The sequence below is a fragment of the Misgurnus anguillicaudatus genome, chromosome 6 (assembly GCF_027580225.2).
Source record: "Misgurnus anguillicaudatus chromosome 6, ASM2758022v2, whole genome shotgun sequence".
NCBI lineage: Eukaryota > Metazoa > Chordata > Actinopteri > Cypriniformes > Cobitidae > Misgurnus > Misgurnus anguillicaudatus.
This window is the reverse complement of record NC_073342.2, coordinates 8,725,918-8,739,716: the sequence shown is the minus strand read 5'-3', so window position 1 is coordinate 8,739,716 and position 13,799 is coordinate 8,725,918. Positions and strand designations below refer to the sequence as shown.

The following is a 13,799-nucleotide window of genomic DNA, read 5'->3' as shown; positions in this document are numbered from 1 at the left end:
AGCTCCGAGTCCGAGTACAAAGAGATGCGTGCGCGCGACAGTGAGTTGGTCGGCGGCTCGGGGATTCACACAGAGAGTCAACTCATAGAGCTTGAATCCGACGAGCCTTGCTCGTGTTATTAACCCACTGACTCATGTAGGCTAATCTGTTGCAATATTTGACTGGCACAATGTTTTGGGTAGAAGCTGCAAATGTTTAAAAATTTTAAATACGAGGACTGTTGCAGCAGTGCTGCTGTAAAGATCCGCCACTGACGGACGTACACGGCTCCTCTTGTTGACTGAGTCACTCAGAGTGACGTGAGTGGTTCACTCAGGCCCTGTCCCAAATGGCGCACTTCATGTGGACTTTCGGGCTTGTGGCCTTAAATTGCGCATTCTCGCTTAGTCTACGAGTCCGTAGGGTGTCCCATCTGTCACTTTTACGCTTTGAAGTGTGCTCATCAGCGCCTCCTTTGCCCCCTTGATGCGGTCTTCAGCGAAGACTGCAGCAGGCTTCGCGCATTTGCCAACCCAGAAGTCCTTGCGAAAGGACAATCAGACCAATCAGGCGACGGAAGGGAGGAGTTCACACTGACGGGCAACTTCTCTACCTATTTCCGGTGTGATGCTCGAGTCTGTCCCAAAATACAACTCCGGTGAACCCACATGGACTCGCATCAAGGGTCCCTAAAGTCTGGACTACGTGATGTCATCAAAGTGTGGACTCTGAGTAGGACCACAAGTCCGGAGTGTGCCATTTGGGACAGAGCCTCACAGGACCCGTGCAGGAGCGGGCGAGCGGCTCTGTCTGGGACTCAGTCACTAGATCATGTTCTTGCGCGGATGAGTGACTGTGTGGCTGCATTAACGGAAGCCTATCGTGGATCTTGTAAGTCAATCTGAAACAGGACATGTTCCTCTCACGTCCCAATTCAACAAAGCCTCACATCTTTTAAACGTGGTGTTGATATATTTGTCGTTATGAAATGAAACTAAACACACACACCGAACCTTTACAATTATGTTATTGATAATGTTACCACGGACATGCATGTTTTTTTTACAAGTTCCTCAGGTCACATGAGCCCTTTTTTGCGAGCAGAGGAGTCGTAGACTCGTAACTTAGCTGCATGCGTGATCTGAGTTGCTTGGTTGCATTAGTATTAGCGATTGGAACTGGGAGATTTTGACCAAGTGATTCAAGTGACTCAAGTGACTCGCACAACCCGGATCATATTAGTGAGTGACTCAGATTAACCCGAATCCTTAAAAAGTTCCGGGTTGACCATCACTAATTCAGACTGAGCTTTGGCGCTTCTTACAAGCGGGAATGCAGCCTACATTACACGAGTGTACACAGACCAATCATAAAGCGAAGTGGGTAAGAGAGGCGGGACTTAAGAAAGGTAAAGCCAATCATATTAGCGATGTGAGTTTTGGAGGCGGGACTCATCTGTTAACCGTTTGTGTACCAGAAATAGCGCTATTTTTATTTTTATAAGAGTTTAAACCTCATTTAAATGATTCCTGAATGAATTCATGTTTAATTAATAAGTAATAAGTAAAAAACACAAGAAACAGACAGACATCAGTTGTTATATGAATAAAGATTATATTGTTTTTTTTTTTTTATAAAAAAGCACCCCAGAAAAAAGGGCACTTTCTCTCTAGGAATAAAAAGGGCAGGTGCTCAAGCCCCCTTTGATGTCTATGTGTGCACGTGCCTGGCATGAACCATACATTATCATCATTTAAAAGCAATAAGATACCTAGATTTAAAATGTATGTGTAGTGTAACAAACAAATGACTGAACTCGTTCTCACAATGGAAATCCATTCAGATTATTATTTGATGTTACATAATGACTAAATGCTGGCTGCAAAATCAAAGATAGTAAGAGTAAAAACTTCATAAATAAAGGAAATCTAGATGTAATGACTTCAATGATTCAGGGGGAAACATCATTTTGTTTGTAGCCCTTGTGGTTCAAGGTTCATTAACAGACTGAGTAGGCTTAACAAATCTTACGCAAACATTTTACAGTAGGCCTATATATATATTTATATAAATATAAAAGCCACCTGCAGAGATCTTAAGATGGGCCACCAAGTACGGAAGAACACAAGCCAATATAACAGATACAGGTATCAGCCAAAACACGATGGGGATAACAAAATGAGACATTATTTTTTCAAGAATTATTTAAAATTTATTAGGGTAACGTAACATAGAATGGGACACTTTTTTGATTAATCATCTAAAAACTGATCAAGTCAAAATTAATTTGCTATAACATCAAATCATGTTTCTCTTTTTATATGTTAGGTCTCCTGTATCATTTTGTTTATCTTAAAGGGGTCATATCATGAAAATCTGACTTTTTCAATGTTTATGTGCTATAGTTGGGTCCCCAGTATTTCAATCAACCTAGAAAATGTAAATAAAAAGATCAACCCAGTAACTTAGTTTTGGTAAACCATTCTCTGCAAGCATTTGGACTGGAAATGTTAACCAAGCAGGTTATTTGATATGTATGTGCTGAATATTTCCGGCAAACAATAGAATGCAGGGATGACGTATTTTTGTAAGCTAACGCGGAAGTTAGTGGCATTCAGGTTCCCACGCAAAAATAGCTAATTTATTTTTCCCATAGACTTTTGGATTACACAAAAAAAGCTCTTTGTTTAACAAAAGTTTAATGACACTTACACGTTTTGTCAAAGTTGTTCTTTCCAAATGAACACAACTTGTATGACTTTTAAAGTTAAATAAACACAGTTGCACTTCAAAATTCATAAAATCTGTATTCCTCTGTGAAGATTAACTTGCAAAACGTGTAAGTGTCATAAATGTTTGTTAAACAAAAAGCTTGTTTTTTTGTAGTAATCCATAAGTCTGTTGAAAGAATGAATGGGCTTTCTGGCGAGAGAAACAGTGTTGCACTAACTTCTGAGTTGGCCTTAAAAAATACACCATTTCTGCAGCACTCTATGTAGCAATGAATGTTTGGACTAGGAATGTCCTGAGATTTTACTCTCTATGCTGCTCTATAGTGAAAAAGACGGGAAAAGGTAACCTGGTGTAAGAGGGCATGCACACCAAAGCTTTTTGAAGCAGCTGGAAACGCCCAGCGGACAGCTTTATTTCAGCCGACTGCCAGCTTTCTTCAGCTGAGCGCTTTGGTTGCTGTGATCAGTTTTCCCAGATTGGAAATGTCCAAGTATTGTACCAGAACCTCAAAATGATGGTATTTGGCAGAAAGTTATCATACACAAGTAAAATGTGCTGAAAACTTAATCACGGCACTACCAGAGCAAGCTCCTGATTGGTTAACATGGCGCGTTTTTCCGTCAAAGTAGCAACGCACAATTGTGCCATTCATTACACCAATTTGTTACACGCATTTGCATTCTCCTCACAATTATGATGGTAGACTTAAAGCAATACTATGTATTTTTTTACCTTTAAATAATGTCTCTAAAATTATTTCAGTGATAGAACAACTTTTAACTGGACAAATTGTACTGTTGCTCCAACCTGAGCAGCCTCCTAGCTGCTACAAGCACACTCTTAAAGTGGCGGTGGAGGGTAGAGCACACGGACCCACCCCTCCCCCTGCCTGCAGAAGAGTGTCTGATACCAGGCACTGTTGCGCTTTTCAACCACAGGGGGGAGCTGTAAGTCATTTTTACATGGAACTACATAGTGTTGCTTTAAGATCAACAGATAGATCAATAAGTACAGAAGTCCTATGATTACCACGACCATTTGAAGTGTCACACAATGTGAAAATTATCGTACATTATGATTTTTTCATTATTGATCATACATCGTACAGAGGTCAAAATTATGATACAAAATAAATACGTTAATAATCGTTCATCTGTCAACACTGGATTAGATACTTCTGCTTTATTTATCAGTCATGGTACGATGCGCCAGTTGGTTGTTGTGATATTTGTCCCACCCCTCCTCCACTGTGATTGGACGAACGTGTGAGAGCTGACATTGACGATCCAAACTTTTCATCCAAAGTTGAATCTCTCGGCACTCAGCGCTGAATGCGGAAAAGCTGCAGAGCACTGGCTTTCAGCACGGAAAAAGCTGCTGGCTTTTTTGAAAAACGCCCTGCTGAAAAAAAACAGCATACCAGCAAGATCAGCATATGTTGTGTTTTGGTGCTGGTTTGCTAGTAACACCAGCATCAGCACCAGCATAAGCACCAGCTAAACCAGCACTAGCAGCATCCCATGCTGGTCATACCAGCAAGACCAACATACGTTGTGTTTTGGTTTTGGTATGCTGGTGACCACCATCTAAACCAGCATCAAACCAGCATAGACCAGCATAATTCCCAATCCCATGCTGGTTTGATGCTGTTTATTTTTCAGCAGGGTAAAAACATACGCTGGCATTGGCCGTAAAAGCGTATGTTATGTAACCCTAACCCCTAACTGTTTTTGGGTGCGTTTCCCAAAAGCATCGTTGTTAACTAAGTTAGCAACTTTGTTGGTTGCAATGCAATTTCCCATTGCCAACCAACTAAGTTGCTAACAGCTTAGCAACACTGCTTTTGGGAAACGTACCCCTGACAGGTGACTTACCAGAACCACCCATCAGGCTCATTAGGGTAAACTGCTGCTGCCTGCTTTTATCTTTAAATTTTTTGGCTTGCCATCCAACCCCACTCTCCTTAGTTTCAGTTTATTATAAGTGAATAAATAAAATATAAATAAATAAAAAGAGAGAGATTGCATTAGCAACCCTTTTTGCCAGTCCGCCCCTACCAGCAGATTTTTTTTTTAATAACTAATTGCATTTTAACATGATGATTTGAGTGCAGTAATTCCAAAAGGATGTCTTAAAACGTTAGTACTTTGTATTATCAGTCAGGTCATGACACATTTATGCAATGGAAAGTAGATTATACTAACGCTACATTGACGCAATATAACATATTTATCTCAGATATATAAGGTTACTAAAGTAAAAACAGTGAGCTATAGGCTATATCTCTTGATAGCAGCTATTCATTTCTGATGACGCTTGGGGTTTTGAAACTATTTGTTTCTTTGTGATTTGCTGTTAACACAGCCATAGAAGAATGTTGCAACTCGGTCCTGCAAACAGATCATGCATGCACCACAGTATGACGTCACATGACATCAGTCTATTGTCAAATTCCTTCACTATCGCGCCATCTAGCGATCGTTTAAATGTACTACATTGAAACTTCAGTACTTGCTTTGGGAATATTAATATAGAGGGTAGCGTTTTTTTGTGTAGATTTACAATTATTTTATGACTCTCTTTGTTTATCAGCCAATAAGAAAGCTGCTCAAACTTCAAAGAAATTATGGTCTCATTATAATTTACTTCCTGACTTTCTGAAGATTATTTTTTATGTATTGCCAATGTTATTTATTTGTAATTATTTGTATTCTTTTTTGCACTTGTAATGTCTATGAATGTTTTGTGAATTGTTTTTTCCCTTTGCTTTTTGTGAACTATCCCTTATCAATGCCTTGTTTTGAGTTTGCTGTCTTTTAATTTTTGTGCTTAATAATGTATCCACTGTGCTTTTTTTCTCAATAAAAATTAAATTTAGAGAGTGCAGGGTTGCTAGATTGTGTGTTAACTTTTTCTTGTGTTTCATGTTTATGTATATAGTTTATATAAGAAGTGTTGCACCTGTTTGTGCTTTTATGATAAACTGATTTCACATTTATGTTGCTTTACACTGTATGCCTGTTATGCGTTTACTCATCATTACAAGGGTATGCACTGTTAGATCAGGTCTCTACGCCAGACAAAATATTCAGGATCCAGCCCCAGATCCCACCAGAAAATATAAATCACTCAGCCGAGCTGTTAATACTAAAATTTGCGTTTAACAGTCTGCTGTCAGTCAAGAGGTTGATCGATAAAGCCAGAGAAAAGCACAAACCAAGCATGAGATGAAGTTATATGATATTAAACAGGAACAGAGTTTTATTGAACAGTCTCAGTTGCATATGTCTCAATGTTCAAAACCAGCATAAATGTCCTGTTATACCAAAACTGCTTAATAGCAACATCCCATAAACCTTTGGCTTCCATAAACATTCTCTTCACAAATATGAGACACAAATCAATAGGACATATAAAATATAGAAATATAATGAATGAATAAAAAAATAATAATGATACAAATTATAATAATGAAATTGATCATAATACAAATAATAATATTAAATAATCAAATAACAATCATACGGATAACTAATGATTATAAAATAATTCTGTAAATAAATGATTAAAAATAAACTAAAGAACACAAAAATAAAAACATTCTGCACGTGAGGATCTAAGGTAGGATCCATCAGTACTGTAGTACATACAGGCTTTCCCTTCATTAAAAACATACTGATTTACATTCATTCTATCTTGACTATAAAGATCTTTTCAATGACAATACAGTATGACTAAATAAAGAATCCGATCATTATTATTTGATCATATCTTCAGTTATGGTGTCATCTTCCCCCACGTCCACAGTGATTTGCTTGCCCACCAGTTTGAAGATGTTCTCGGGTGCCATACCGTGCGGTTCAGCCACTTTTACTGTCAACATGTCGAGAGTTAACGTCACACCCTTCTTCAGTGCCATCCGGGCGACCACTGACTTACCCAACTGTACAAAAAACAAATCAGATATTATTCATATTTAATGACTTAATTTTCAGATCATACGCATAAAGATAAACATTCAAGTCTTTTAAGAATCCTTCATGATGAATTTAATATCTGACCTTGCTATGGCAGGATGATTCACAGGACAGCATCTTTTTGATTGGTGAACCCATGGCCGTCTCAACAGTCCTGATGGCTTTCACCAGTTCTGCAAGCTCAGCTGGCTCCAATGAAGCTGCATGGTCACTGCCTTTCCATGTCTTGTCCAGGGTCACATGACGCTCCAACACCTTTGCTCCCATTGCCACGGCAGCCACAGACACATGAATGCCCGTCTCATGTCCAGAGTAGCCTATGGGAATGTCTGGAAACTCCTTCTGAAACTCCTAGATTTACAAAAGCAATATTTTTAAAGATGCTAAACTATTAATTCACAAACTACGAAACTACAGCTCACATTTATTAAAAAATCAAGCTGGAAGCTCTTACAGTGATCAGACTGAGATTGATGTGCTCTGTCGGCAGTGGATAAGCGCTGGTGCACTGCAGAAAGGTGAAATTAGGATTGTGCTTCTTCACTGTTTGGTAAACACAGCGCATGGTGTCCATAGACTGCATACCACTGGAGATCACCATGGGACGACCTGAATAAATACACAAGTATCAAAACATTTAGAGAGACAAAAGACAATAAGGTAAATATTTTATTAATGAAGGCTGAGGTTATGCAAGCTGATTCTGTAATAAAAGTGCATGTCTCTGGACAAAACTGTATTTTAAATATATGCTAAATACATTATTTAGAAAGCAAAGCTTAATTTATTTTTAAATTTAAAAATATATTTTGTTTCAACCTTCATCAACATATTTTGAAATGTAGCCTATTTCAAGGGCAAGCAATTACAACCAATACGGCAAGAAATGTATTTTTGGCCAAAATATATGCTACATATAACATTTACAAAAATGGCCAAAAATGTAATGGTGAAAATATATTTATTTAAACATTCCAAAATATACAGTATGCTCAAAAGTCTTAGTTCACAATTAGATTTATTGTATAATGTATTGTACTATAAAAGTATCAAGTATTAAGGGTAAAACCCCTTCCACTTGAGCAATAGCAGGATCTCTTAAACCTAAATAAAATTAAATCCTAATTTTTAATTCTAATCGAATGACTTCAGGACTTCAGTGTCCTCAAAAAAGCTCAATATGTGTTTCGTGCCAAAAGAGGTCACACTAAATACTCACCGATGCCTGAAGAAGACATTTAGTTCTGAAAATTGTTTTGTTTTTAATTTGTGAGTATATATTTTATAAAAATAGTGAAAAATAAATATGGATGGACATTAAAACTTTGCTAAAACAACAAAGCTGGTGGTGGTGGCCTTAGACTTTTGCACAGTACTGTATTTCATACAAAGTGTCGACTTGTGTTCCCACTTTAAAATATTTTTTATTTTGGTTAAATGATAAGTGAAATATTTCATGTGTGATAAAATTCGGTTACTTGACTGAGGTCAAATGCGAGTTTTACCTTTCTTTGCAGTTTTCTCCAGGTACTGTAGGTTGTTTGTGTCAGCTGAGGCCACTTTAAAAAACGGTACATTTATCTCGTGAAGAAATTCTACAGCCATCTGATAAAAGGAGGGACAAGACACATACTGAATTATTTATAAATCACATGTAAGTGCACATTTAATCATATTTAATAAAAATACAATTATCCTGAAACATGCTATCTGTAATTTTATATCAATTACCTCGTCCATTCCAGATGCTGTAAAGAAAATGCCAATGTCATTTGCATACTTCTGTAGTTCCCTGTACTGCTCATGACTGAACTCTAGGTGTCGCTTGTGAGCTCCATAGGTTGGGCCCCAGGCGTGAGGAGACGTATAAGGGCGCTCCAGAGCCTGTTTGGTGAATCTGTGCTCGATCTCACTCTTCTGAAACTTAGCACAGTCGGCTCCACAATCCTGAACAACAAGAAGAAACAAACTAAAGCAAAAGTAGTAGAAAGTATGAACTAAACAGGACTTTATGATTACAGAAGACACCATCTATCATGATGTAAGGATTTTTTTTTTATTTTGCCATACCTATATGGGAGCAAACAATTGTGTCTATTATTTATTTATTTAAAACAGTTATAATTTTAGCACAAACGGCCACAGTCAAATCATGACAACAGAACAGGAAGCAAAAAACTTTGATCATGTAATTTAAATAATTGTGATGCACCTCTACTGCAAACCTTCTGTCTGGTTTTGCATAAAAACGTAGTTTGACAGCATGTCATCCACACTGCTTACTGTTGCTCTTGTTAAGTGTGCATCACAAAAACATTACATTTACATGATCAGACTTACTGGTCATACAATACTTTACCTTAGCCATTTTGATCATTCTTTTGGCAATTTCAATGTCTCCTTGATGGTTCTGTCCGATCTCAGCGATGATAAAACAGGGATTGGAGCCCCCGATTCTTCTTCCAGGACAAAGTTCAAACTCAGATGACATTTTGTAGATAAAACTATAAAAGATTGCAGTTGCAGACAGTGAGCAGACAATACAGCAAAGGGGCCAAAAAAGGGAAACGTGATCCTTTAAAGGATGCAAGATGCTCCACCCCCTACTCCATTATTTCAGATATATTGTTTCAGTTCACAGCCTTGACCGAAATTACATAAATGAAAGAAAAGTGTGCAGCATGTTTCCTATCATTTATTTTCACATTTCTGATTCAGACCAAGTTTCTTCAGACACAAAAAAAATCTGAAATGAGCCATCAAGCATAAAGAGAGTTAAATAGCATTAAAATTAAAACAAGCTCTGTAGTTTGGAGCCAAAAATATTGAGGGGTAAAGATAAGCAGTAACTAACATACTAGGCTACATCATCATAACATACATCATTTCTAGGCTATATTTGTATTTATTTTTAATTATAAGGCCTCACCCTTTACATCTGCTTGTGGGCTTTTCAAATATTTAACAAATAGAAAGTATAATAAAGAAAATAGAAAAATGAGGCACTCCTGATAAATGTTAAAAAGCCTTTAACAAAAATGGCTACATGCCAATTCGTTTCAACTAAACAGTTTTCATGAGGGCATGCCAAACATACACATGTGACTCACCTGTGTATGTTTGGCATGCCCTGATGAAAACTGTATGTGTATACAATATATATCAGCCATAACATGACCTTCTGCCTAAAATTGTGTAGGTTCCCATTTTCCCACCAAAACAGCCCGGTCCCATTCGCTCCCCATGTGCATTAATGAGCCTTGTACGTTCATGACCCTGTTGCCGGTTCACCGCCTTTCCTTTCTTAAATAAAAATATTAACTTTAACACCATCATGTTTCGGTGTTAATGGTCTTAAAATGTTCTCTGTGGTTTGAACACATTACTTTGACAATTTTAAAATGGTTTAGTTTTTGGTTTTACACTTGTCTAAATGGTCAGAGCAGAGCACCAAGAAATACTTTCGGAGTCTAGTTTAGGAGTCTAGTGTCAGTCCACTCCAGACGACAAGGATAAGACTTTGCAGTCACAACAACCACTGTTTATGGACACAGTTCAGGAAGAACCCCAGCCACAGACCTAATACAACTGGATTGTGATTCAACACCCAAGGACGTCTCTGTCCTCAACAACCAGGAAAGGCAAGATTACACTCTTCAGCGTCCAGGGACACCAGACATCACAGCTGATGTCTTCACACTCTCTTTCTCTCTCTCTCCAACATCACAACCATTGCCGGTTTTAGAGAAACTGGAGAAACTGGTATTTGCTAAAAAAAACTCTCTCACTCTATTGCTTGAAGTCCACAAATATCAACCAAGAAACAATGGGCTTCACAAGCACCAATAACTCAGGGCCCAGCTCGCCCTCCCCTTCCATCTGAGAGGGCACTCCGACCTCTGCCACAATGTCAGGGATCACACCAGCCCTTCCCATCTAACAGCACTGGTAACTGATATGTGTTGGGTCTTTGCTACTATAGTAGCAACAATCCAGAATGTTTACAGAACAAGCAGGAACACAATGTCCCTTTAGCTCTCCCTATCTTTGACCTGATATGTGAAAGAAAGAATTGCCTTGCAGCGTCTATCTAATATGCTGTCTATTACACCTCTGAGATTGATACTGGGCCAAAACCAGTAACTGTTAAGTTAAAAATTCTGAATGAATAATTTTTTAAAACCTGGACTTTATGTTTCTAAATGGAACCTGGTTAGATGACAGCTGCAGTAATACAATACTTAACAAATCAGCCCCACCCAACTTTACTTTCACAAGTGTCTGTCGAGCTGAATATTTGAGTATTGCCTTTAAGGTGCACTACGCATTTTGTTTACATTTGTCCTCCTAAATATATGATTTTACAGAACAGTTACCAACAATTTCCTCTGAATTTGATTGTTTTGTTATTGCTGGAGATTTCAATATAGACAATGCAGAAAACAATACTGTGATTGAACTCCTAAATGTTTTAAACTCTTTTGATCTGACCCAGCACATGCAGTGTCCTACTCACCATCTCCATCTGCTTATTAGCAAGGGTCTATTTTATCCACTGTTATCGAAGATGTATCACTATCTGATCATTTCTGTGTTTACTTTAATTTATCTGTCTGCCACTGATCCTAGATCTGTCTATGTCAAAAAAGTTAATAAATGAGAACACCAATAAGGTATTTATGAATGCTATATCATTGTTGGCATCAAAGCATATCAGCAGACTCTGTTAATGTTCTCCTTGAAAACTTTCTTTTTAAAGTTAAAGGTACTTTCCCAGCTAACAGGGAACGTTCCTGTAACTTTGGCTAACGTTCTCTAAAGGTTCTCCTAAAGTTATCCAAAAACGTTCTTGCAATATCATTAGTGGAACGTTTCCCTAACGTTATCTGCAATTAATGAACGTCCTTAAAACGTTAGCATTAGAAATTGTATTATTTATTGTTAGTTGAACGTTCTACACACCTTAGTATTGAAAACATTACTGTTGTGTATGTAAATTTAACATTCTTAAAACGGTAACATTGAAAATTTTATAATTGCATTTTTAGCAGAACATTCTACACACCCTAGCACTAAAAACGTTACCCTTGTGTATGTAATGTAACATTCTTAAAACGGTAAAATTGAAAACGCTATAACTGCATTGTTAGTGGAACGCTCTACACACCTAAGTATTGAAAACTTTACTATTGTGTATGTAATGTAACGTTCTTAAAACTGTAACATAGAAAACGTTATAATCGTGTATGTAATGTAACGTTCTTAAAACGGTTATAATTGCATTGTTGGCAGAACGTTCTACACACCTAAGAATTGAAAACGTTACTATTGTGTATGTAATGTAACGTTCTTAAAACGGTAACATTGAAAATGTTATAATTGCATTGTTGGCAGAACGTTCTACACACCTAAGAATTGAAAACGTTACTATTGTGTATGTAATGTATTGTTCTTAAAACGGTAACATTGAAAAGCTTATAATCGTGTATGTAATGTAACGTTCTTAAAACGGTAACATTGAAAATTGTATAATTGCATTGTTAGCAGAACGTTCTACACACCCTAGCATTAAAAACGTTACCCTTGTGTATGTAAGGTAACATTCTTAAAACGATAACATTGAAAACTTTATAATTGCATTGTTGGCAGAACGTTCTACACACCTGAGTACTGAAAACTTTACTATTGTGTATGTAATGTAACGTTCTTAAAACGGTAACATTGAAAATGTTATAATTGCATTGTTAGCAGAACGTTCTACACACCCTAGCATTAAAAACGTTACCCTTGTATATGTAATGTAACATTCTTAAAACGGTAACATTGAAAATGCTATAACTGCATTGTTAGTGGAACGTTCTACACACCTAAGTATTGAAAATGGTACTATTGTGTATGTAATGTAACGTTCTTAAAACGGTAACATGGAAAATGTTATAACCGTGTATGTAATGTAACGTTCTTAAAACGGTAACATTGAAAATGTTATAATTGCATTGTTGGCAAAACGTTCTACACACCTAAGTATTGAAAACGTTACTATTGTGTATGTAATGTAACATTCTTAAAACGGTAACATGGAAAACGTTATAATCATGTATGTTATGTAACATCTTAAAACGGTAACATTGAAAATGTTATAATTGCATTGGTGGCAGAACGTTCTACACACGCTAGCATTAAAAACGTTACCCTTGTGTATGTAATGTAACATTCTTAAAACGGTAACATTGAAAACGCTATAACTGCATTGTTAGTGGAACGTTCTACACACCTAAGTATTGAAAATGGTACTATTGTGTATGTAATGTAACGTTCTTAAAACTGTAACATTGAAAACGTTATAATCCTGTATGTAATGTAACGTGCTTAAAATGGTTATAATTGCATTGTTGGCAGAACGTTCTACACACCTAAGTATTGAAAACATTACTATTGTGTATATAATGTAACGTTCTTAAAACGGTAACATGGAAAACGTTACTATTGTGTATGTAATGTAATGTTCTTAAAACGGTAACATTGAAAACCTTATAATCGTGTATGCAATGTAACATTCTTAAAACAGTAACATTGAAAATGTTATAACTGCATTGTTGGCAGAACGTTCTACACACGCTAGCATTGAAAACTTTACTATTGTGTATGTAATGTAACGTTCTTAAAACGGTAACATTGAAAAGCTTAGAATCATGTATGTAATTTAACGTTTTAAACCGGTAACATTGAAAATGTTATAATTGCATTGTTGGCAGAACGTTCTACACACCCTAGCATTAAAAACGTTAACCTTGTGTTTGTAATGTAACATTCTTAAAACGGTAACATTGAAAATGCTATAACTGCATTGTTAGTGGAACGTTCTACACACCTAAGTATTAAAAACTTTACTATTGTGTATGTAATGTAACGTTCTTAAAACGGTAACATGGAAAATGTTATAATCGTGTATGTAATGTAACGTTCTTAAAACGGTAACATTGAAAATGTTATAATTGCATTGCTGGCAGAACATTCTACACACCTAAGTATTGAAAACGTTACTATTGTGTATGTAATGTAACATTCTTAAAACGGTAACATGGAAAACGTTATAATCGTGTATGTAA

The 13,799-nt window shown here is 36.7% G+C and overlaps 1 protein-coding gene across 2 annotated transcripts in view; it reads right to left on the bottom strand.

Annotated features, from left to right (window-relative positions):
• Positions 1–5,946: 5,946 nt before the first annotated feature.
• Positions 5,947–13,799, bottom strand: part of LOC129433922 (N-acylneuraminate cytidylyltransferase B) — an 89,592-nt gene continuing 81,739 nt past the window's right edge. For both annotated transcript variants that reach the window (XM_073868467.1, XM_073868468.1), the window contains 6 exons: positions 9,050–9,194; positions 8,422–8,637; positions 8,196–8,295; positions 7,145–7,299; positions 6,775–7,041; positions 5,947–6,656 (listed from right to left, as the gene is read on the bottom strand). In XM_073868467.1, the coding sequence (XP_073724568.1) occupies positions 6,471–6,656; positions 6,775–7,041; positions 7,145–7,299; positions 8,196–8,295; positions 8,422–8,637; positions 9,050–9,194 (1,069 nt within the window). In that variant the 3' untranslated portion in view covers positions 5,947–6,470. The remainder of the gene's footprint in view (positions 6,657–6,774; positions 7,042–7,144; positions 7,300–8,195; positions 8,296–8,421; positions 8,638–9,049; positions 9,195–13,799) is intronic.